The sequence below is a fragment of the Diceros bicornis genome, chromosome 21 (genome assembly GCF_020826845.1).
Source record: "Diceros bicornis minor isolate mBicDic1 chromosome 21, mDicBic1.mat.cur, whole genome shotgun sequence".
Taxonomy (NCBI): Eukaryota; Metazoa; Chordata; class Mammalia; order Perissodactyla; family Rhinocerotidae; genus Diceros; species Diceros bicornis.
The window spans coordinates 46,125,323-46,149,507 of NC_080760.1; the positions used below are offsets into that span (position 1 = coordinate 46,125,323).

The 24,185-nt window shown below is 47.0% G+C and overlaps 1 protein-coding gene across 1 annotated transcript in view; it reads right to left on the reverse strand.

The window, feature by feature from the left end:
• Window positions 1-11,389, reverse strand: part of OC90 (otoconin 90) — a 29,007-nt gene extending 17,618 nt beyond the window's left edge. Inside the window, exons 1-5 of the mRNA XM_058564483.1 lie at window positions 11,314-11,389; window positions 6,682-6,747; window positions 5,051-5,107; window positions 2,863-3,037; window positions 541-653 (exon numbers count right to left, since the gene is read on the reverse strand). Of these exons, the coding sequence (XP_058420466.1) occupies window positions 541-653; window positions 2,863-3,037; window positions 5,051-5,107; window positions 6,682-6,747; window positions 11,314-11,389 (487 nt within the window). The remainder of the gene's footprint in view (window positions 1-540; window positions 654-2,862; window positions 3,038-5,050; window positions 5,108-6,681; window positions 6,748-11,313) is intronic.
• Between the last annotated feature and the right edge of the window lie 12,796 nt (window positions 11,390-24,185).

The following is a 24,185-nucleotide window of genomic DNA, read 5'->3' on the forward strand; positions in this document are numbered from 1 at the left end:
AAAATTCCTGGCATCACACAGCAAGGTGGAGAGCTGAGATTTGAACCCATGTGTGTCTGATTCTTACAAACAGCAACACCCGCAAACCTTGTTCATCCATCACTGCCTCTACCTCTATTGCCGTCGTTGAGTTCTCAACACATGCCAGTCACCATGTTAAGTGTTTTATGAACACTATTTAATTTTCATAAAATCTCTGAAGCAGGCTTTCTCCTCCCCATTTTGTAGCCCTTCCAAGCCACTTAGCAGCAATGCCCGTCCCAAGCTCCCAGGGTTGCAACAACTATAAGATTATAAATCAAATAATCTGCTGATCAACTATTATTTCAAAAACAATTCAAAAAGCGTTTATTGCTCATCTACTTCATGTAAGGTGCAGATGCCGTAGATCAGGCCGTCATGGGGCTCTGGTACAGACAGTCATGTTGCCAATGGCGATGATGTTGAGGGTGGCCCCTGGAAGCCTTTGGCCTGGTCCAGGCCTGGGGTCCCTAACCGTCATTTCTCAGCCCAGCCCCTGGGACACCTGGAGATGCTCACCACACGTGATGGTCTTGCTGATGCAGTTGACATCTGTGCTAAGCTTGGCAGGGTCTTGGAGACAGTCCATCTCAGCGGCCTCCTCGTAGCACCTGCGATGCTGGAAGCAGCAGCTGTGGCACAGTGGGCAGGGTCAGGGTGAGAGCGTGGGTTAGGGTTAGCAGAGGGGCAGGCAGCGCACGATCGTTCTGTATCTCTGGATGGTTCCTGGCAGCGGTCTGTTTCAAATACTCAGTGCACACACACACACACACAATACTTGAATTGTATTACCTGTGCAGGAGGTGCTATTATTATTATTATTTTATTATTTTTTGTGAGGAAGACCAGCCCTGAGCTAACATCCGATGCCAATCCTCCTCTTTTTTGCTGAGGAAGACTGGCCCTGGGCTAACATCCGTGCCCATCTTCCTCTACTTTATATGGGACGCCACCACAGCATGGCTTAACAAGCGGTGCATCGGTGTGCACCCGGGATCCCAACCGGCGAACCCCGGGCCGCCGCAGTGGAGTGTGCGCACTTAACCGCTTGCGCCAACAGGCCAGCCCCTGCTATTATTATTATGAGCATTTACATATGTAGAGACTGAGACACACGGGGCTCTATAATTTGCCAAGGTCAAGATCCATCACAGAGCGAGGCAGACGCTAAACATGGGAGTCACGTGGCTCTTACAGTGCACACAGGAGGTAAGTGGAGACCAATGTAATGAAGAAAAAATATGCAGGCAGCTGATGGCCTTGAGCAAGCTACTAAGCTTCTCAGACCACCTAACTCATAAAAATTTTTCGAATTCAGGAAAACGTCTATATTGATCCTGCCATGGGTTAGGCACTTAATGAATGGTAGCAATTATTCTTGGAATCTGTTGTGCAAGCTCAAGGTGGAAACAACCTTTCCTCCAGGAGTTTGGAAATTCCCACCCCAATCAACTGAACTGTGTAAAGTAATTGAAATTGGGTGCGACCCACCATTCTGCCAGCTTTGGGCCATCGGTGCTTTGATCATTTAGACAGTGATGAATTACCGCTTCATTTCTTTGACTTCTAGGTGTACAAGGTGTTTTAATAACTAAGGGAATTGGTAAGGAAGGACCTTAAAGGAAAACACATTCCAGAAGTGGCCCTGGCACCATGCCACGTACAGAATCGGCCTCTCCCTTTCTGAATGTCAATGAGCTGGCTCCAGGATGTGCTCATGGTCCCAGAGATGCGAAACTGCCCTTTTGTCCAGAGGCAACTGACACCAGTGGGCTGTCTGATGTGTTACAAAGAGGAGTCCTTCTCTACCTTCTGTGGGTCTGTGTAGATGAGAGCACATGCTCCATCACACTGGATTTGGGCACAGGTATAAAACCAATGAGGTGGAGACATGGTTCCTGGAGTAGAGGTGAGATGAGGGTTCACTTTCCTGCTTCCATACTGTGGCTGCTGCTGCTCCTGCGGTCACTGTGGCTCCAATTACTGCTATTACTACTGCTGCTATTACTACCACCACTACCGGTTTACTAGTACTGCTGCTGCTGTTGCTATTACTACTGTTACCACTATGGTTACTACTAATACTACTACAGCTACTATGACAACTGTTACTACTACTATTGTTACTATTACTTCTACTCCTCCTCCTACTACTACTACCATGGCTTTACTAGTACTGCTACTATTGCTACACTGCAGCTGCTGTTGCTATTACTACTATGACTACTGCTGTTACTACTAATACTACTACAGCTACTATGACAACTGCTATCACTACTATTGTTGCTATTAATACTACTACTACGGCCCTACTATGACTGCTGCTACTGCTATCACTACTACTATCATTACTATCACTGTTACTCCTACAGCCCCACTATTACTGTTACTGTTGCAACCAACCACTAATAATCTTGAAGACTTAATAAGCCAGGCAGAATCCCAATCACTTTAATTTGGTGATTTAATCCTAAATAATAACTCTATGAGGTAGGTATTATTATTATCTCCATTTTACAGATGAAGAAACAGGAACGCAAAGTTAAATAACTTGCTTAAGGTCACAGGGTCCATAGGAACAGAGAATTGGGATTACTGGGTCATAGGTGATATGCCTTAATACTCCAAGAGTTACTGCCACGTTTTCCCAATTGACCCTCCCGCTACCCGTATCTGTTTGCCATACCCCTACTAACACTTGATGCTGCTAAGGTTTTAAATTTTATTGCATACGCCCATACACACTCATACACACGCACGCAGTCTGGGGAGCTTTCCTTGTCTGTGCTCTGCCTGAGTAGCAGCCAGGCCTCCAGGAGCCCACCTTTTGGTCTTGCTCACCTGTCAGACTCGTCCACAGGCAGCCCTTCCATCTCAAACCTGCAGGCGCAGCCGTAGTCTTCGAAGTCCCGGGGGCAGAGCCCGGCCGCACACTTCATGCCGCTCACGAACTGGAGCAGCGCGGGGAAGCTGGTGAAGACAGCCTGCAGCCAGGTGAAGCGGGAGCCCAGGCAATCTGGGGGAGGGGGAGCAGGGCAGGCTGGGAACCAGAGTCGAAGAGGGAGCCCCTGCTCCCGGACCTCCTACCCCTCAGGCTGATGGTGCTGCCTCAAGCGACTGAGCACCTACTGTGGGCTCAGGACTGTTCAGGACAACTGAAGAGAGGCAGGTTTATAAGCCGTGGTCCCTGTTGGTAATGGCCAGTATCCCTTCTTCCTGCCAACAAAACTGACAAGTACTCAAGGAAGCTGAGCCTTCTCCCCAAATCCCTGGGGAAATTTCATGATCATTCTCAGCTGGGCATGGTAATCCTGTGCTTCCAGGACAGTGGTTGCTCTAGGGCTGAGCATGTGACCCAGATCTGGCCAAAACAACTGAAGGGGAAGTCTGTTAGAGGCTTTCAGAAAACATTTTTTTCCCTAATAAAGAATAAAGGCATGTGAGAAGATCCTTTTGATCTACACCTTTCTCCTTCCTTGAATGTCAGTGAGGATATGCTGGCTGGAACTGCAGCAACCACCTTGCAACCCTGAGGCCCCACGCCTAAAGATGAAAAACCCATATGCTCAGGGTAGCAGCGCAGCAAGATAGAATGAACCTGCTGGGTCCGTGATACACGTGAGCTGCTGCACCAGTCCTGGTGCCTTCAGACGGCCTATGTGAGATGATTAAATGTCTTTATTGTTTAAGTCACTGTTAGTTTGCTGAATGGATCCAGACGATATAGACCTGGCACTAAAGAACCAGAAGTCAGAGAAGGGGTACAGACATTAATAATTTGGGGGCACCTACTATGTGCCAGAAACTGTGATAGGTGCTTAATAATCGCTAAGAATGATAGAGTAATGCTTTAGACAGCATTCACTTGGTCTATTGTCCCATAAACCTCATGTTACTTCTGCAAGGCAGATGCTATTTTGTCACCTCCATTTCACAGCTAAAGAAACTGAAGGTCAGAGACATGCAGAGGTATCAACCAGCAATGACGACTTGCCCTAAACAAAAAGACTCTTGCAAACAAAATTGGCACAAAACTGGTATCCAGTTTTTGGACTCTAAATGGCGTGCTCACCCTCTCCACTCTGCCTTTCTGACTGGAGGGTCAGTAAGTGCTAAATGGGTTGATCCCGCAGCACTGACTTAATGCACAGGGTCACAAGAGGGAGCTTGCGGGGATCAAAGAGTAGCCTGTGAGGACCAGCTCCACCCTGGACTGTTCTTCGAGAGTTCTGTTCTCATTCAAACTTCCTTTCCCATGTTTTGTGTCCACACAGCCTAATCAGAAACAGGAAGAAATGATTCTATACTGGTGGAAAAAGACACTCTAAGGTTTCCGTGTGTGTGTGTTTATATAAACATGCATTTTCATTCAGAAATTGACAGGCCACCCCCACTTAGTCATCTATACATTTTAAGTGCAGTCATGCTCAGCATTGTTTAATCCAACAGCAGTTCAGAGTCTCCTTGCTCCTGTCAATCATATGATAATCTTATTTTGGGATATTTTTAGTAATCAATGATAGGAACCATCATGGTGTCCTGCAGTTGATAGTCACATGATAGATATGTGATTGATCAATGGAATATTTGACACCTTTCGAAATTCTTAGCATTTATATTTATTAGTTGAGGAGAGAAAATAAAAGCACTTTGTTGTAGGGGGACTAAGCTCAGGACTCAGAGAAGGACTTCTCCCTTCTAGCTGTGTGGCCCTGGGCAAGTCACTTAGCTCCCTTAGCCTCAGTTTCCTCACCTGTGAAATGGGGATCCCATTCCCCTCCTGGCCAGGTTGTGGTCAGGACTAATGAAGTAAGAACTCTGAAGGCACCTGGCTACTCAGTGACCCTCCCTGCAATAAAAGGCACTGCTACTCTCCTCAGAACCTGGATCTCATTGTTGGGAGCTTGCTAGGGAGTGCCGCGGGAGCTCAGAGTGCAGAGACCAAGACCCCGGTAATTTCCTTAGATTTCCCACACAATCCCTATGCCCTGACACCTGGTGGATAAAAGCAATTTCAAATTTAACTTACCAAAAATTTCATCCACACTTTCCACGTTTTTAAACACCCCATTGAAGAATGTGATATCTTAGTGGAAGGAAGAGAAAACAAATTAGAGAGTGTGGTTTCTCCCTTTCCGCTTCCCTGTCCATCCCCCAGGTGAAGAGCAAGTGAAAGCCTTTCTCTAAAGATAGATTTGACCTTGGGCTAACTTGCTAGTAACACAGGTTACCATGGAGACCCGATAAGATGACATGGGAACTGTGTTACTAGGCAACATTGCTCAATGATAAAAAGACCCCTGGATGATAAGGTGTATCTGGACTGGCAGGCACTATGGATGAACTATAAATACCCGGTGTGAAGTCATCATTTTGGATCTCCCTCAGTGTGATAACTCTTGCAGCTGAGGATGTCCCTTCTGGGCATCCTAGAAATTATACCTATGAAGTTGTTACTAGAGATACTGATTCCTACGAGAAATGAAGCTTCCAGGCCAGGGAGGGTCCTGTGGCTGCTCCACGTGAGCCACATTCCCTTATCCCCGTGCTGTGGTCTAGGGGCTCCTGGACTGCTGTGTAGATTGCTGCCGGGCCACTCTTCCTGAAGAGGAATGGCTGCCCCTGGCACATCGTGTTACCTGGGCTTGATTCTTCTAAGTGCTAAGTGTGGCCTGTCAGTCTAAACATCCACCTGAAGAAGGCCTCCTGGTGGGCATCGCACTTCCCACAGGGTTCTGCTGTTTGGAGAGAGACCAATTTGTCATTTGGGTCTGGGTGGGACTGACCACTTTGCTTGCATGGGCTCACGCACAAATAATTTGGTTGACTCAGCTCACCTCTCTGGAAGGTCAGAAATGAAGCCCTAAGTCAGGGCTACCATCACCAGCTAGTTCACTATGCATTATGTTCTTCAGTAATATCCATATAAGAACCCACCTGACAAATCTTTATAATCCATTACCAGGAAAACTTTCCCCTCCCCAAGGAACAATTAAAAATCCTCCTTTCTAGGGGCCGGCCCGGTGGCGCAAGCGGTTAAGTGCGCGCGCTCCGCTGCGGCGGCCCGGGGTTCGCTGGTTCGGATCCCGGGCGCGCACCGACGCACTGCTTGGTAAGCCATGCTGTGGCGGCATCCCATATAAAGTGGAGGAAGATGGGCACCGATGTTAGCCCAGGGCTGTCTTCCTCAGCAAAAAAAAAAAAGAGGAGGATTGGAGGATGTTAGCTCAGGGCTGATCTCCTCACAAAAAAAAAAAAAAAAAAATCCTCCTTTCTAATAACTAGAGTGCTGCCATACATCACCTTTCTCTTTTTGTCCTGCCTTCTAGGAAGCTCAGAGCTCAAAGTGAAGCTAAAATACAGTTACCATATAACCCTCATGATAAGCACATTTACTTTCTTCTCCTAGTTTCTCCCTTCAGGCAACCTTTGTCTTTTGATGGGAGTCTTTAGTACTTTAAAGGAGACACCAATGGTGGATCAGATAACCAGGAAAGACTGTTGAGGGAAGGGCTTTTGAGTCTCATTTGAATCACTTTACCTACAAATGCCCCAGCAGTGGCTCTAGGGTGTATTTAGAAGGGGTCATTTTCTCTGCCAATATCCTAGACAAATTTCTACCCAGCTAGATCTCTTAAGAAAAGTTCAAAGAATCCTTACTGATATTTTTTGAGAGTCCTGGAGGCAGCTCCCGTGGAAGGTGTGGGGTGTCCAGAGGATGGCCCCCTATAATTGAGGAGAAGAGCAAGGTTAGCATGAACACTGCCACTGCCCACTTGCTGAGCTAAGGCGGGGAGGTGGCAGCCAGGACGGATGGCAACAAGGATGAATGTAAATTCAATTCTATGCATATTTTTCTAGTACCTGCTATATGCCAGATCTCTGTGGTAGCTCTTGAAGAAAAAAAAAGGAGTGGCCGGGGTGGCCCCAGTATTTTGCATTGGTTAGCCTTAAGAGTGGCCTTCTGGTTGATGATAAGGAGATTTGGGGACTTATCTTGAAGCTGTTGTTGCATATGAAGCATGCCATTTTAATTTAGACTGCATGTTTGTTTGGAGTGTCTTGAGATGAAAGATTGGTAGAAATAAATACAGACATGGAAACAACCTTGGCCCCCAAGGAATTTATAATTGAGGAAGGGGTTTTCCACACTATCAGCATCAAGCTCACCTGGGATGCAGGCTCAGTAAACATTCTGATCTCTGTGCCCTCATTCAGGTCTGATCCAACAGGTCTGGAGTGGGGCTCAGAAATAGGTATTTTTAACAAGCTCCCAGGAGGTTTCAAAGCTAATAGTCTAGAAACAGCACCTCGAGAAAAATTGCTTGGGGGAAAATTATGATAGGGTGAAGGGCCTATACCAGTACCCAAATACTACCACCATCTTCAGTCAACATCGCATCATAGTGGGAGCGTGAGGATGCACCCTGGGGAAATGGGGACAAATAGGTGGGAGTTGGAATCTCAGTTCAATCAGGGACCAGCTCCCTAGGGGCTCAGAGAGCTTACAGACTTGTCCACATTGTATTTTTCCCCTTCCAGTTATATACAGCATGTGAGTAGTCTGAAAATGTTGAAAAATTTTTATCTTTCTTCACAGAGTAGTCAAGTTAGTTAGGCCAATTACTTTGACATTGTTTGGAAACCTATAAATAGGAAAGCCTTCACAGAAGCGTGTTAGATTAAATCTGTTTAGGAAGATGATCACATTGATGCCTGACTTGGCTCTGCTTGGCTTAGGATGGCTTTCTCATCCTTGGACTATTGACGTTTAGGATTGGATAATTTTCTGTTGTGAGGGGTTGTCCTGTGCATTTTGGGGGAATGAAGGCATCCCTGGTTGAGAACCGGCACTTAGAGGGAAAGAATCTGGGCAGAGGAAAGGAATCTTGGCTGAAATAGTCATCTGCCTGGATCTTGTCTCTTATGTTATCCCTTCAACCAGTATCCAGAATATGCTACATTCACTTTCTTCAGATAAAATTCGTTCCCCTTAGAGTTTCCAGAAAAACCTCACAAAGAAGAAAGTTTCCAGAAAAACCTCACTGAGTCCTTTCTAGTGGAGACAATCTCACTGGTGAGAGGAGTAACAATGGTGGAAGCAAAAACTTTTGTCATTGCTGCCAGTATTGGGTCTGGAGTTTTTGGTAGACCATCTCTGTAAGATTCCTCAAATTTCAGTCATTGGCATATCATCTGTAATATATACTTCTGTTCTTAATATATAGTTTTAAGGTTTTTTTTTCGTTGTTGTTTTATTAAAAGAGAATTTGATTTACTTCCCAATTATAACAGGTTTGTTTCATCTGGTAGCCCCAATGACTCTGAACTTATATGTGCACAATAACATGGTCTCAAAATATATAAAGCCAAATTTGACAGAATTGCAAAGAGAAAATTTCAAATTTGTCCGTGGGAGATTTTCCTTAATAAGCCAATTCACTTTTATAAAAGATAAATACATTTATTTTATTTATTTATTTATTTTTAAAGATTTTATTTATTTATTTTTTCCCCCCAAAGCCCCAGTAGATAGTTGTGTGTCATAGCTGCACATCCTTCTAGTTGCTGTATGTGGGACGCGGCCTCAGCATGGCCGGAGAAGCAGCGCGTCGGCGCGAGCCCGGGATCCGAACCTGGGTCGCCAGCAGTGGAGCGCGCTCACTTAACCACTAAGCCACGGGGCCGGCCCTAAATACATTTATTTTTAAAGGAAACTTTTAATTATAAATGGAAAACCATTATAAATTGCTATGATTAGAATGAATAGAAAGAAATTGTAAAAAGTGTAAAAACAAAATAAAATAAAAATTAAGTTTAAAAAGTGGTTATCTATGTATTATCTGCTATCATCCATGTACCCCCAGCAGTCCACATGTTATTTCATGTAATCTCACAAACACCTTGTGACACCTTGTATTGTTATCCCCATTTTACAGATGAGAAGACCGAAATCAGAGAGATACAGAGCCTTGCTCCTGATCAGAAAACCAGGAAGTCATTGAGCTGGGATGAGAATCCACATCTGTTGGATTCCAAAGCCCAGGCTTTGCCCTCTGTGCCATGGTACATACAAATGCCAAAGGTTCACAGGAGGAAGATCTCATCGGCCTTGGACTGATTGAAGAAGGCCTTGAGCTGGTCTAAAGAGTGGGCAGGAGTTGAACAGGAGTTGGACAGATGAGTGAAGGACATATCTGAAAAAGGAAAACAAAGGAAAGAGAGGTGGATGCAGGGACAAGTAAGGTGGCTGCAGGGAATAGCACAGCCAGAAGAGGGATACCAGTAAGAGCACTCAGCTGGGAGTCAGAAATCTCATATGCCAGTCCTCACTCTGCCTCCAAGTCCCATCCTACAGTTTCCTCCTGTCTAGAGTGGGGGCTGGATAGGATCATCTTTAGATCTCTTCTAAGCTCTAATGTTGCTTTGTTTTCCTTCTTCAGTGCGAAGAACAAAATGGAGACTAATGTTTACTGAGATCTTCCATGGGTCAGGGTATATCATGCAAGTCATGATATATACATTGTGTCATTTTATTTCACAAACATCTTGCCAGGCAGATACAACAGTCTCCATTTTACAGAGGATCAAACTGAGGCCCAAAAAGGAAAGGTGACGTGCTGCAAGTCTCACAGCTGGGATGTAGGAGGGGTGGCCTCTAGCCTGGTCTTCTGACTCTAGTCCAGTGTCTATTTCCATCTCCCTGCAGCCTCCCAGAATCCTCTGAGCAGAGGTGGCTGCAGCGAGGTGTGCAAACATCCTTGGGCCCTCGCTTAGATGCAGGATGTGTCCCAGGTCCCAGGAAGAGGCTTATTTGACTGAGGATGGCTGAGGACGTGAGGATTTCAGGTGACCCTCCCCTGGTGGGTGAGTCTTCGTGGAGAAGGTATTCCTACAATTCCACCTGCACTGGGCCTGCTCAGAATCTTCCGTGGCTTCCCTTAGCGTGGCCTTCAAGATCCACATCACCTGGATCCTCCTCCCTTTGCAACCTCCTTTACTGCCACTCTGCCCTCCCTGCTCCTGGCACAGCCAATTGCTTCAGGTCCCTAAGCTTTTGCTCCTGTTGTCCCCGTTGCTCAGAAAGCCCCCATGATGTCCTGGTGAGGTAGGGCTTAGTACTTCCATCAGGTAACTTATTAGGGTGACACAGTGGGTACAGGCAAGATCTGATGTCAAGTCTGTTGTTAGACTCAAAACAGTCATGTTTTATGTGAACTTGAATCATATAGAGGTGAAATAGTGCAAGACAGAATGTTAATGACATATCACTTTATGCATACCGTTTGAAATAATGCAAATGAGCACATGCCATAGCATCCAAAGATGGCAGCTGAAGAAGTGGTTACCTCTGATTCATCACTGCCACATCATGGCGTGACGTTGGCAGGTAAATGCTCATTAAGTGCTTAGGTCTGTGCTATGCTGGAAAATGCAACCTCTGTCTAATAACTTTGGGATGAAAGTGGTGAAGGTTATGATAGTAAAAAGCTATGGAAAAGGCCATCAGCTCCCGGAAGTGCCAGGCATTTAATTGAGGAGAAGGCACTTTGGAAAATGCTACCAATGTGCTGAGAACACAAGAAGGTGCTGTTAATCAGGCACATTTTTACATCCACGAAGAAAGAAGGAGTGAGGGGAACGGAAAAAATGCTAGTGACTTGGCTCTATGATCAGCACCCCCTCCTGTGCCCTGATATGCTTCTGAACAACAACTGCTGTGGATTCACGCACTGAGACACAGCCCTCCACCCTGAATTTATCCACAGTGGAAACAGTTAAAGGATGCAAGTTTTGAATTGCATGAGATATTCGAGCAGGTAGCCAGTGGGACTTGGCCTTTTCCCAACCTTGGTCACTAGGCTGGGCTGTCTCCCAGGGGCCTTGAATATTCATTAAGAGGCTGGGGGTCTATAGAGAATCAAGGAGGGTTTGGAGCAATGGTGTGATATCAGACCAAGTTAGGCCTGAAAGATCTGACAACATGGAATCAAAGAAGCATTGTGAAGATCGAAAGAAATAACATCAGGAGGGAGGCTATGGACACTCAAATGTTATGCCAGCCATTTATTATTATTATTATTACTATTATTATTATTATCATTATTAACTTCTTCTCTTCACCGCTGCCTTTTCTCTCTACACCAACAAGTGTTTGCATTGCTTGGACTTACCTTCATCATCAACCTCATCATTATCACTGTGAAATTGTCTTGGGGGACACAGACATCTTTGGCAGTTACTTGTCTTTGGGAGAGCAGCCTCCGCATCTACACACCCTGTGGGTCTCACCCTGGTCCGGGCAGCCTGGGCCCTCTGCTGTCAGACCCTCCAGGGATGGTTTGGAGGGAGATGCAGCTGCCCTCATGTGGACCATCCTCAGCCATCCCATGGGATGAGGTCAGCCCGGCACCAGTCCTCCCTTCCCAGCCTAGGTGCTCTGTGGCCTTGGGTAGACACAGCCTCTCTAAACCTCCGATTTCTCACTAGAAAGCACAAGGGGATGGGGACTGAAGAGTCACCTTGGGCCTTTCCAGATCAAAGGACAAAGACCCTAGATTTTTTCCCATTCTCTTGATGACACCAATTGATGTTGACAGAAGAATAGCCACGGTATGGAGTGTGGATAAGGAGGTATTGAGAGATGCTTCATAGAGTCACCTGAAGATGATTTGGAACAATGAAGAGTTTTCCAGAAGGCAAGGTGGGGAAGAGGCAAAAGCAAAGACATAATGATGTGAAACTGTGTGGTGTATCTAGGAGACTACAGTGGGTTGGTACAGCTGGGACCATGTCCCCAATGGACTCCACATTCCAACCATCCTGAATTGCTCTCAGTTCTCTCACTGTGCCCTGGTCCCTGGGCCTTTGCACAGGCTGTGCCCTCTGCTGGAATACCTTGACCATGACTCAGCCTGGCTGACCCCCACTCATCATGTAAGCTTAGTTTTAACAACATCATATGGAAATCCTTCCTTACTCCTTCCCCATACTCTGTGGGGACTCTGGGCTAATTGCCTGTCCTCTGAGCTCCCATGCCCATCCCCCCTTCTGGAGACCTCCACCACTGCACTATTCATGCTGATTCCCAGGGTCTCCTTAATTTGGGGTCTCTCTCATTAGACTCTGAACTCCTGAGGGCAGGAACCCATCACTGCTGTAGTTCCCAGGCCTAGCATCTCACTTGGCATACCTAGAAACTTAACTAGTGTTTGTTAAATGGATTAAAGGAAACCATGTAGAATGACTTGGAAGGGTCAAGATGGGAAGCCCAGAGCCCAGTAATGTTTGGACTGACTGTACTTGTCCAGGACAAAAAAAATAGGAGTCCTTCTCAAGACCCAGGACTGCAAAGCCAGATCTCTCCAGAGTTCAGGCAGATAATGCAAACAAGTGAAGCGGCCCAGAGCTGGGAAGCAATAAGGAGGTGGGGACTGTGGAGAACTAGAGAGCCTCAGGTCACAGTCAGAGGGGCAGCTGAAACTCAGCTCTAGGCCTTAGGGAAGGAGTCTTACAATTCAGATTTTTCAAAATTTGTTGGAAATCTGAATGTTTTGTAAAATTTTCCCATGTTAAACTCTTGGCTCGGGCCGGCCCCGTGGCTTGGTGGTTGAGTGCACACACTCCGCTGCTGGTGGCCCGGGTTCGGATCCCGGGCGCGCGCCGACGCGCGGCTTCTCCGGCCATGCTGAGGCCGTGTCCCACGTGTAGCGACTGGAGGGCTGTGCAACTGTGGCATACAACTATCTACTGGGGCTTGGGGGGAAAAAAAAAAAAAAAAACAAAAAAAACAAAAAAAAACTCTTGGCTCAAATTTAAAATAAAATATTGTGCAGCCTAAACAAAATAGGTCTGTGGGCTGGCTTCAGTTTGAGGGTGAAAGGAAGATACTTCGGGTATTTGCAGAGGAGTTTGGGGGGCAGTGCTCCATCTAGGCAGAGCTCCATCTAGCTAAGCAGGGTTTGAGCTGACAAAACATCTTGCAGCCTCAAGCGCCGACCACAGCCCCTCTCTGCCGGGTTCTCAGAATGGTTCCCATGGATGGGAATTTCCTCCTGCCTGAGAGCCATGGACCCTGAAAAACAGACTCTTAGACCAGGGGGGAGACTCACACCTTCGATTCCATTTGAGCCCTTGTCACAGAGCCCATGTAATTGCTTAGGCACATTTTACATTTGGTGTAATTGCCTTGGAAACTATTTAAATAGCATACCAGCCAACAGCAAAGAATATGTGCAGCCTCCTTCAGCAGCAATTGTAAAATATTGCCTGCTCCTTGATAATTACCTCTCTGGTATTTCCTTTGTGCAACTGATAATTAAATTCCTGCTCTGGGGGGCAGGAGATGATCTTATGACTGGTATGTGCTAATAAGGTCTGTTGACTCCCCCACACTCCTACTCACTTTCAGAACATTGATGCCCACACATTTTAATTAGCAGCTAAAAAAGTCACCCTGGATTTTAAATTGTTTATCTCAAAGGACTGAATTAGTTCGCTCACAGTCCAGAGAGGGGTAGACAGAAAGTCAGAGGCAATGTAAGGACAAAATTCACTGGAATAAAATTGATTCTGGGGGCTGGCCCGGTGGCGTAAGCGGTTGGGAGCGCGTGCTCCGCTGCGGCGGCCTGGCGTTCACCGGTTTGGATCCCGGGCGCGCACCGGCGCACCTTTTGTCGAGCCATGCTGTGGCGGCGTCCCATATGAAGTAGAGGCAGATGGGCATGGATGTTAACCCAGGGCCAGTCTTCCTCGGCAAAAAGAGGAGGATTGGCAGATGTTAGCTCAGGGCCGATCTTCCTCACACACACACACAAAAATTGATTCTGACTCAGTGAGTGTCATCATAAGGGGAAGGTAGCTAGAATCTGTACTGTTCCAAGGCTTAATTTTGCATGCATCACCTCGCCTCATCCTCTGCCCAGTGCTGAGACACACATTTTTGTCACTGTCATTTTATAGACAATGAAACTGAAACTCATCCATGAAGCTCTAGCTTCTTCTGACTTGGCCGGTAGGCTTCCCTTGATCTGGCCCCAGCTCTGCCGAACCATCTCCTACCTTGAACTTTATGCTCCTGCAATGCTCAGAAGCTTATCATTTTCTAGACACCAAACTATTTCTTGCCATTCTGCCTTTGCTGTGCAGTGCCCTGGTCCTGGGGTGCCCTCCCTCTTGTGTGCTCTCCTTTGCATTATTGACTCCTACCGACATTTTAGGATTCCACTCAAAGTTCAAGAAGCCCGACCTGACCCCCAACCTGGGCTGGGTTAGGGGCACCTCCTCTGTGCTCCCATAAGGTGGGGATATCCATCTGTCATTGTTGTTATGACCCCATATTCAATGATCTGTTTCTGTAACTGTTTCCCGCACTGCACTGGGAACTTATTGAGGGTGAGCACTAAGACAAATGGAGGCACAAGTTCGTCAATATCTGTTGAATGAATGAATGAGCATGCCATGGTTGAATTATGCCATCAAATGGCCAATTTATCAACCAACAAGTGACGGCCCACTAGAATCACAAAACGCTAGTCTGGTAAACTTGAAGCAAAATTAGGAGATGTCCTTTCTAGATAGTGGAAGGATAGGTCTATTAGGGGTTATGAGTGGGATTTCATAGTATTAAGTATTCTACCCAGAAGATCAACCAGGAATACATCAAACCTACCTTTGCCCAGCGTCCTTCCCAGAGGTTCTGGAAGGAGATGAACACGTAGAGAACAATGGGAAGTGGTAACCAGTATCACTGTATGATATAGGGGCTGGTGAAGGAAACTCCAGTGCAGAGCTCCCTGAGAAAGGGAGCATATGGTGTAGGTGGAAGGTCCGAGGGTATCTCCCTCTCCTAATACAGATCTGACCAGCATCCCACTGGCTAACTCCTGCCCTTTGAACTCACGTGCCAGCCCTGAGTGAAGAGAAGAGGAAGGGCAGCATCTGCCTGGCTGTGCTGAGGGGGCAGACACAGAGGCTGCTCCCAGTCCTGCCACAGGGACAGAAAAACACCCCACAGAGAGACCTTGGAATGCACAGAGACCTTTCTGTTGCCAACGCTTCCAAAGCATTGTCCTGAAATCTCAGTCTGATTGCACTGGGGCAGCCATGACAGGGCACCTCGCGGAGCTCCAACGATAGGAAGTGCTGTGCTCTGAAGGCCAGGTGGTATTTGCACAGAGGCCCCATCCCCCACGTTCGCCATGGCTGCTCCCAGCCAGTGAGTCAACACGAGCAAGTATTCCATGATGGGTCGGGTTCCTGGGGGGCACGGGACTCTTCCAAGGCACTCCTCCCTGGTGGCCTTGCCGAACTTTCCTTAGACCCAACTGCGTCTAGAACGCGTCTGCCTCTCCCCTCCTCTCTCCTTCATTCAGCTGTCTGAGCTCTCTCAGTCTTTCTGGTTGCCACCTCACTCTTTGTGACAAGTATTTCCTCCAATGAAATCTCTGAACACTTAATCCGGCCATGCGTCTGTTTCTCAGAGGACCCAGGCTAAGCACTACTCCCACTTCTTCCAGAGTAGGTGTGCAGGTGGAGGCCTCAACAATGGGCCTGTCCCCCTACAGCGTCTGGACCAAGAATTGGCGAATTTGCTGGATGGGCAGTCTCATCTCTGTGGTGGTCACACACTCACCCCTGCAAAATTGGGGCCGCAGGTATGGCACATTTAAATCCATACATAAATATATAATTTTGCACTTAAACTTTCTATGCCTATGATTTTTTGAACTCTAGGTGTTTGAGAATAAAATCTCTCAGGACAAACATACAAATGTTTGCAACAATTTATACTGTTAATTGTTTTTATTATCACAATGTAATAGTGAACTAAGGGGAAAAAGAAATAAAGCAAGAAGGACAGGTAGAAAATGTTAATGGCCTCAATTTTATAGAGAAATAAAAAATTTAAAAAGACATGTAAGAGGTGGCTGGGGAGATGTTGAAGAGGCAATTTTGATCAAAGGGAAATTTATTGTTTTAGAAGAGGAAAAGGGTAGTTAGAGAAGAAAATAAGTTTAAAAAATTAGAAAAATGGGTTTTGGTAAATGAGATCTCATTTAAAAGGAAAAAAACCGTGAAGAGATTGAAAAATTGTAGACTATTTCACAATTTTATCACCAAAAATAGGTGAATCAAGATCATAGTTTGAATTTGATCAAGACGAGTTGAGGGAGCTGGCCCGGTGGCGTAGGGGCTAGTTTTGCACATTCTGCTTCGGCGGCCCAGGGTTCGCCGGTTCGGATCCTGGGCACAGACCTACACACAGCTCATCAAGCCATGCTAAGGTGGCGTCCCACATAGAAGAACTAGAAGGACCGACAACTAGGATATATAACTCTGTACTGGGGCTTTGGGGAGAAAAAAGAAAAAGAGGAAGATTGGCAATGGATGTTAGCTCAGGGCCAATCTTCCTCAAAAAAAAAAAAAAAGATGAGTTGAGGTCTTAGTAAAGGTTGAGCAGCTGACATACCAGCCCCAGTTGCACTAGCAATGGGGACCCACGTCACGACAAAAATGTTTTAAGGAAAAAAATCATACACGAAAGAAGTGAATAATCAATAGAAGCCCAGAAACTTCTGGAAGTGGTTGATGTACTCTACCCTGGAGAGAAGGTCTGAGATGGTGTTTGGAAGGGTCTGGACCTGAAGGGAAGACTTTGAGTCTTATGTAAATGATAGACACCGTAATTTCAACTTACAGCTTCTGAGTAACGAGCAAACCTCTAGTACTGTCCACTAACCTGGGTCATAGTGAAGATCAATTATCAATAATATTTGTGGGTTCACTTTGCCTCACCCTCACTATTGGGAGGGTGGGTCAGTGTGTTGGTCCAGAGTCTACCTGAATATAAGAAGGGAAGGAGAACCATGCCTAGATACATTAGTGATATCAGTTACTGCGGGGCCCAACCAGTGGTAGAAGGAAAGAAGTGAGTTGGGGGTTTGAGAGCTGCACAAACGTCTAACGAGCAAGAAAATAGGACGGAGCCAGAAGTCTCAGATTGGAAGCCAAGACTCCAAGCTAACTTGAAACTGTTACCCCACTGCCAAGGAGCTTGCTTAGAGAACTTTAGGGTTTGGTGGTAGAGCCTCAGGAGTCTAGACTACGGGGGTGGAAGCATTTGCCCTGTGCCCTGGACATACCTGCGGCAGGGGAAAGGGAGCGGCTTCAGGTCAGGAAGGCCAACACACTCCCAGGAATCAGCGCAACAAGGGAAAGCTCCAGTGAGTGGAGGGAGGAGGAGATGCGCTATGGGGTCGAGAGAAGGTTGCTACCTGGCCTCCTGGCCCTTTGCTCTCCCTTGTTCCCACCTAGTCTCCCTTCCCACACTTTCATGCACTGTGCAATATGTTCACAAATATCAGTGAATTACACCTATAGCTTATCATTAATGTTTGACTTCCATCACTCATTAGGCAAGCAGATAAAAGCACTAATAAGGAAATCAAATGAAATTTGACAGTACGTCCCAGTATTCACAGTAATTACATACAAAGCCAGAAATACAGTGTAAAGTACCATCACTCACCGACATGCGGGGCCACCAGCACACCCAGGAGGAGAAGCACAATCATAGCAGGAGAGCAAAGGATGGGACCGAGGCATCAACGGGAACGACCTCCTGGGAGAGAAGTCAGTGGAATATGACAAGTGGGCTTTCAAAAGTCCCATGAAATGAGAACCCCGGAGCCCTTTGTCCCGTAAGGCAGCTGGTAAAGAAGGGAGCCCTGAAAGTGTTTCTGTCCCAGCTTTGCCGCTAACTAGCAGCGTGACGTTAGGGAGATCACGTTCCCTCTTTGAGACTTGGTTTATCCATCTGTAAAATGGAAACTTAACCATGTGCTCCTTGGGGCCACAGCTCTGGTCTCATTTATTCGTTTATTCCATGGTTATTTATTGTGTGCCGGGCATGTTGCAAGGATCCAGGAATGCCAAGTGAGGAAAACACTCTTACCTATGAGTCATTCACAGACTAACAGGGAAGGGAGGCAATTTCACAAGTGCTAGAGTTTGACTCTTGGAAATTGAATTTTACACAACCCACACATCACGGTACACCAGCATTCTGAATATACCTTTAGCAGGCCGACTTTGAACTTAGGTACCAACATCCCTCGACGTCTGAATAAATTTGGCGATTGCATGGTGGCGCCACCTGCCAGCAAACTATGCTTTTCCTGCAGGGACTCCTTTCCTTTCCTTGGTTTTTGAGCAATTTGAATACTTTGTTGCAGTCCTGGTAGTTTAAAGAGGTGTGCCTCAGGGATTGCCATGGGGGGAAGGGGCAAGGTGGGAGGGTCCAGGATCCTACCCTGTTTCAATCATAGTTGCCCAGTGCTCAGAACAGCAATTGTTGAACTTCATTAGGCACTTACTGCCTATTGACTCAAACAGGTTGACGTGTATTTAATAAGGAAGAAAAAAATTAAAGACCAGAGGCATTTAGAATAATTTTAACTCCCTGGGTCTATGACTTCCTAATGAATGTTAGATGGATGGTTGACTTGTGCATATTCTGCTTTAGAACGTGTTTTTAGGACAAAGTATGAATGATAATACAGTGTGATCATGCTACCCCCGCGGCACACACAGGGCTGCTGGATAGTGTACGTGTTGTGCACTGTGCAAAGGTGTTATGCTGAGGGGGCAAGAAGGGGCTCAAATGCAGCCAGTGCTCAGCTCCCATGCTTGCCCTCTGCAAGGCTACAGCAACCAGGAGGAAGGAGCATTTTCTGCAATTCGTTCTCCCAGAGGCAAATGTTGCCCCACGTTCTGGTAGCCCTGCATACGTACCCAGGGCCGTGGTGGGCCACTCTACCTTGCCGGCAAAGCTTGGTATTGGGGAAAGTGTCCCAGAGGAGAAGACGTCTGTAGGCCATAGGATCGCTATTCTATGAACCTGCCCCAGGGTATAGCACAGCCTCTGGTGGCTGTAAGATAAATGTTTGTTGAATGAATGCAAAAGGGTAGGGTGTGAGTTCTTTGAGATTCTCACTCAGCTCAGGCATTCTCTCATACTCTGGTCGTTATCTGATTTTGCTCGGGCATAATGCTCTGCTTATGACCATTTTTAGCCACATAAATTCCTAGGACAGGTTAACTTTCAAAGTTAGACAGGCTCTCTGATTGTCCTGGGGAGATTGAGATCTGAATGACTTCTTGTCGAGGCCGAGAAACCAGACTGAAAATTAAGGGCGAGGCCCGGGCTATGTCCAGATGGAAGGTGGTACTTCCTGGAAACTCCAAGGGCAAGCAGCTGAAGGCATTTCAGAGGACCCCATTGAAGTCATACCCACAGGACTGAGGCCAATGTCACTACCTGGCACTTAGATTTGTTTTTGTTACCATCACACAGTGACAAAATGTCAGAATGTCCAAATTCCGAAGGGGCATTGCAATCATCTGGTCCAAACTCTCATTTTACAGATGAGGTCATTGAGGCTCAGAGACTGGAAATTTACGGTAAAAATGACCCACTTCCAGGTCCAGTGCTTATTACAAAAATAGTACCTACCTATGTGGTCGTTATGAGGACTGAATGAGTTAACCCATACACGGCTCTTCCAACAGTGCCTGATGGAGAGAAATGGCTCAAAAACATTAGTAATTACAACCACTGTGTCTGGCCCGCAGTAGAGGCTCAATAAATAGTACCTCTTACAATAGAGGCCTCGATTCCCTGTTGGAGCAGAAGCCCCTGTTTGGTGAAAGGAAGGAGGGTGCTCTGTTTAGCGCACTGGATGTGCTCTTTCTCTCTTGTGATGCTCATTTCAGGGAGACACCCCCTGGGTTGTCCTGACGCTCAGAGAAGATAGACGGAGGGTGAAGTTTATTGGAATTGCAAATATGCTCATTGGATTTTCAAGCCTATATTTATTAGAATGCAAATGAGCAAAGTGACCTTATTACAGACATCATCTCCACTCAGCTCTGATGTATTTTTTAAAAGTAGGTTATAAGGAGGGGAGAATGGGGGGTTGTTGTTTAATGGGTACAGAGTTTCAGTTGGGAAGATGAAAAAGTTCTGGAGACGGATGGTGGTGATATGAGCACAACAATGCGAATGTGCTGAATGCTCCTGGACTGTACACTTAAAAAATGGTTAAAATGGTAAAGTTTATGTTATGTACGATTTACCACAATTAAAAGCAAAGTAAGTTATCAACTTCAGGACCTTATTCCTTTAAACACTACCTTTCGTGTATTGCGTCCTTCATTGTGTCGGGTGCTCCACCAAGCTTTCTCCGTGTACTGGCTCATGAGGACACTCTGGGACATGTCACTAGAGGGCCAGTAACTTGCCAAGGCTGCCTTCACCAAGAGGCACGACGCCGGGGCACCGTGGCAGCACTGGACACAGGATTGGACCTGAGGTCAGCGGTCCTGCTTGTCCTCCCTGAACTGCCACGCTGATCGTGAAATCCCAGATAAGCAGCCTAGTAATTATTCACTGTGACTGTCGAGATTTTTGGTCAGACTTGCTCAGGAGGCCCCTCAGAGCGGCCAGCCACTCGCTGGGGTGTAGCGTGACTCTGCAATTGACAGTCCCCAGCTGAGAGCCAAGAAAAGGGAAATCACGGTGCCAGCCAGAGGTGGCTGCGCATGTTCAGGCCTGACCAATGGTGAGGGAGACCTAAGTCCAGGGACATACACATTAGGATCTGCAGATGGGATGACACAGAGCTGCTGCTGAAATAGCATCCTTCTGGTGGCCAAGTCAGGTGCCCTTGGGGCAGGGCTGTGTCCCCCTGGAGGAAGGATTACGTTTTCCTAATTTGCCCCAGGAAGCCTCTGGTGCTATCAGTAGCCCCATGGGGCAGTGCTGGCCTTGTGGGACTGAGGGATCCCCAGGCCTTACCTTGGTCTGCATACAGGGTGTTTGGAGTCCTGGCTCATCAAGCTACGTCCTGATGACTGATTCCCCACAGTGTAGGAAGTGTCGAAGAGCAAGGCCTTTCCAGCTAGACAGACCTGGGTGGGGTGGGGGGCTCAGGCTCTGCCTTTCACTTGTTGAGTGCCCTGACCCATGCACTGAAGCTGCCTGGAACTCATTTCTGGGTAGTAAAATGTCCTTAATGGTGGTTCTTCATCAGGGCATCATGAGGATTAAATGGGATATCCTTGTAAAGGTGGGTCGCCATGCCTGGCATGTACTAAGTACTCAGTAAGTAATAATTAATGATTATTATATTTCCACATTAGGTGCCCTGGGGAGAGTCACTGGCCCACACAGGTTTTTAGGACCCTCACTGATGTGGTGTGATGGATTTTTTTCCCCAGGTAAATTCACCAGGTATTGTCCCTCTGGCGTCTCATCTCCTCATACAAGGGCCCAGAGTGCCTTTGGGTTTCTAGCTACATCCTGGAGTAGCATCCAGATCTCAGACACCCCTTGAGAGCGTCCTTCCTGCCTCCTTCTCTTCCTCCATCCATTTCTCCCTCCATTCCTCCATCCTCCCCTTTTTCCTTCCATCTTTCCCCCCTCCCTTATTTCATCCATTTCTCCCTCCATCCCTCCATCTTTCCCTCCCTCTCTCTCCATCCCTCCCTTCCTCCTTCTTGGCTCCCCACCCCATCAGAAGAAGGGGGTGCCTACCGTGAAGGTCCCACTTGAAAGCAGTTGGATGAACGATGCTCGGCTTTGAACAAGATGGTGACTGAGCCCTTTATACCCCAGAGAAAGACCCTTAGCCATGTGATCCCCTCCCCCTCCTCACATCAAGAGGAAAAGCCTTTCATGAACGTTGACAGGTGGGCTCCCTCGAGGGGGAGGAGGCCTCATAATGCCATGGCTTAGAGCAGGTGGAGGCTCCATATTAAGAGGCCCCAACTTGAGCCTCAGAGGAGACCCAGGCTCTAATCAGAGAACAAAGCCTCCCGTGTTCCACACCCCTCACCCCACCTCAAAGGCTTGGAGGCCCAGGGATTATGTCTCGGGGTCATCAGGGGGATGAAAGACCGATGAAAGTCACAGGGGCTCTCCTGTGAAGAAAAAGGCTGGCTTTGTCTGCTCTAGTTAATTCTTCAGCAAGAGGATCTCTGGGTGATTCTTCGTATGTGTTCCTGGCCTCTGGCCTTGGAATTTGATGCCTCTTTCCTTTAGGGATTTTCTGCCCAAACTGTGGGGTAGGGCGAGATGGGGCTTTGTAATTAGACATACTTGGTTCTGGTGCCAGCCCTGCTTACTCTTCAGCAGTGGAAGCTTGTCACTGCTCAGTCTTGGCTCCCCCATCCATTAAGTGGGGACGATCCCCCCAGGACTGTGAGAGTGAGGTGAGTCAGGTAAGGTGTATGGAGGGCAGTAGGGGTCATTAAATCCTAGGTCCCCCTCTCCTCTTCATATCCCCCTTGTGAGTGGTTTCCTTTCCAGATTTTAACAACTAACAACTAACAACTAATTGAGTACCTATTATGTACCACAAATGTTTTTACAGGATTTTGTCCTTATCTCTACAGTGAGATGGAGCATCTTTTACAGTGGGATGGAGCATTAGCTCCATTTTACAGACAGGACTAATGGTGTCTTCGAGGTTGAGGCATTTGTCTGAGCTCACGTGATGGGATCATTCTTGGCTTGAAGGTTAGCCCAGCTGCAAACCCTCTGTGTTGTTCATTCTACCACTGCCTCCTGGAGAACCGGGGCTCATCCAACGATTCAATCTGGGGAGAGTTGAGCCTTTACAGAACCCACTGAAGGGCTTCTGCAAATAATTAGTTGTCCTTGTGCATTGAAGCTTTTGTTTATAGATCATTAATTATTGTTCAATATCTCACGTGCATTGAGGAACGAAGCTACGTTGCCCCAGTCCTTTCTCACTAACACATAAGATACACCATCCCTAAAACTATTGAGTCAATGGGGGTATATGGCTCAATGTAGCAGAATTCATCCTTTCAGCATCTCCAGAGCATAACTATTGCTCAAAGCTAAGGCATAATAACACCCTGTGTAGGCATGTTGTTCTAGGCATTTCACAGGGATTCAAGAATGTTCATCTTCTCCCTGGGGCCTACAACAGAGTATCTCAACCTTAGCACTATTGGTATTTTGGGCCAATGATCTTTTGTTGTGAGGACTGTCCTATGCATTGTAGGATGTTCAGCAGCATCCCGGGCCTTGACCCACTAAATGCCAGTGGCATTCCCCCTCCCCAAGTTGTGACAAACAAAAACGTCTCTAGACATTGCCAAACATCCCTTCGGGGGGGGGGGGGTCCAAATAACCCCTGACTGAGAACTACTGACCTACACCGTCCCTGGAACCTTGGCCTTTCCCTCTCTGTTGGGGGAATAGGGTGAGAGTGAGGTTTTCATAAGAACTCAGACATAAGAGAAAAAAGGTTGCTGTATGAGAGTTTAAAATTACAGATTGTATTATGAAAGCACTAGATTTCCGCACTCACACAAACCCGCAACACAAGTGTACCTATTCAGAAAGAGGTAGACACAGCCACATGCACACACGAACACAGAGAAACACACATGGGACTAAGAAACACACACAATATCTCCCTCTCCTTCCCTCCTCTCTCCTTCTTTTTCTCTTGCCAGTTTAGCTTGCCCTTTGGGCATAAATGAAATAAACAGAAATGCACTGTGCCTTTGCCTCCAGCAAGAATCTGATTTAATGATGTTAACACGTGTAACTGCACAGTCTTCTCACCAGCTGGGGGACAGTACTATCTCATCCCTTTTACCTCATCAGTGAACCAGTGGTGGCCACATATGTACAAATCAGTAGGAACTCCAGTATGGTAGCAGCGCCTGAGGCCTCCTCATTGCCCTAAGCATCCCCAAGTCAGGACTTATTCAGCTCAGGAGGGGTCAAACCTCCCTCTAAAATCCAGGAGACTGTGGACTCCAGGCTCTGGTCAGTCTGCTCTGGGGCCCCATTTTCCTCCTGCCATGGCTGCTGTTGTGACAGATGGTGTGACCCTAGAAAACCAGTCCCATATGGTCCTCTAGCCTTTGTCTCTGCTGCAAGGTCAGATCCCTGCATGGGCCTCATAGGTCATCCACATTTGGGCTTTTAAAAGTTATAGTCATGCTCAGTCATTATCCCCAAAGTATGGGGTAGCTGGGTCCACACGGGCTTTCCTCGTAAGCGGATAGCCAGAGTGTTGGGACCAAGTCATCAGTCCATCCTCCACTTTCCCTGATGA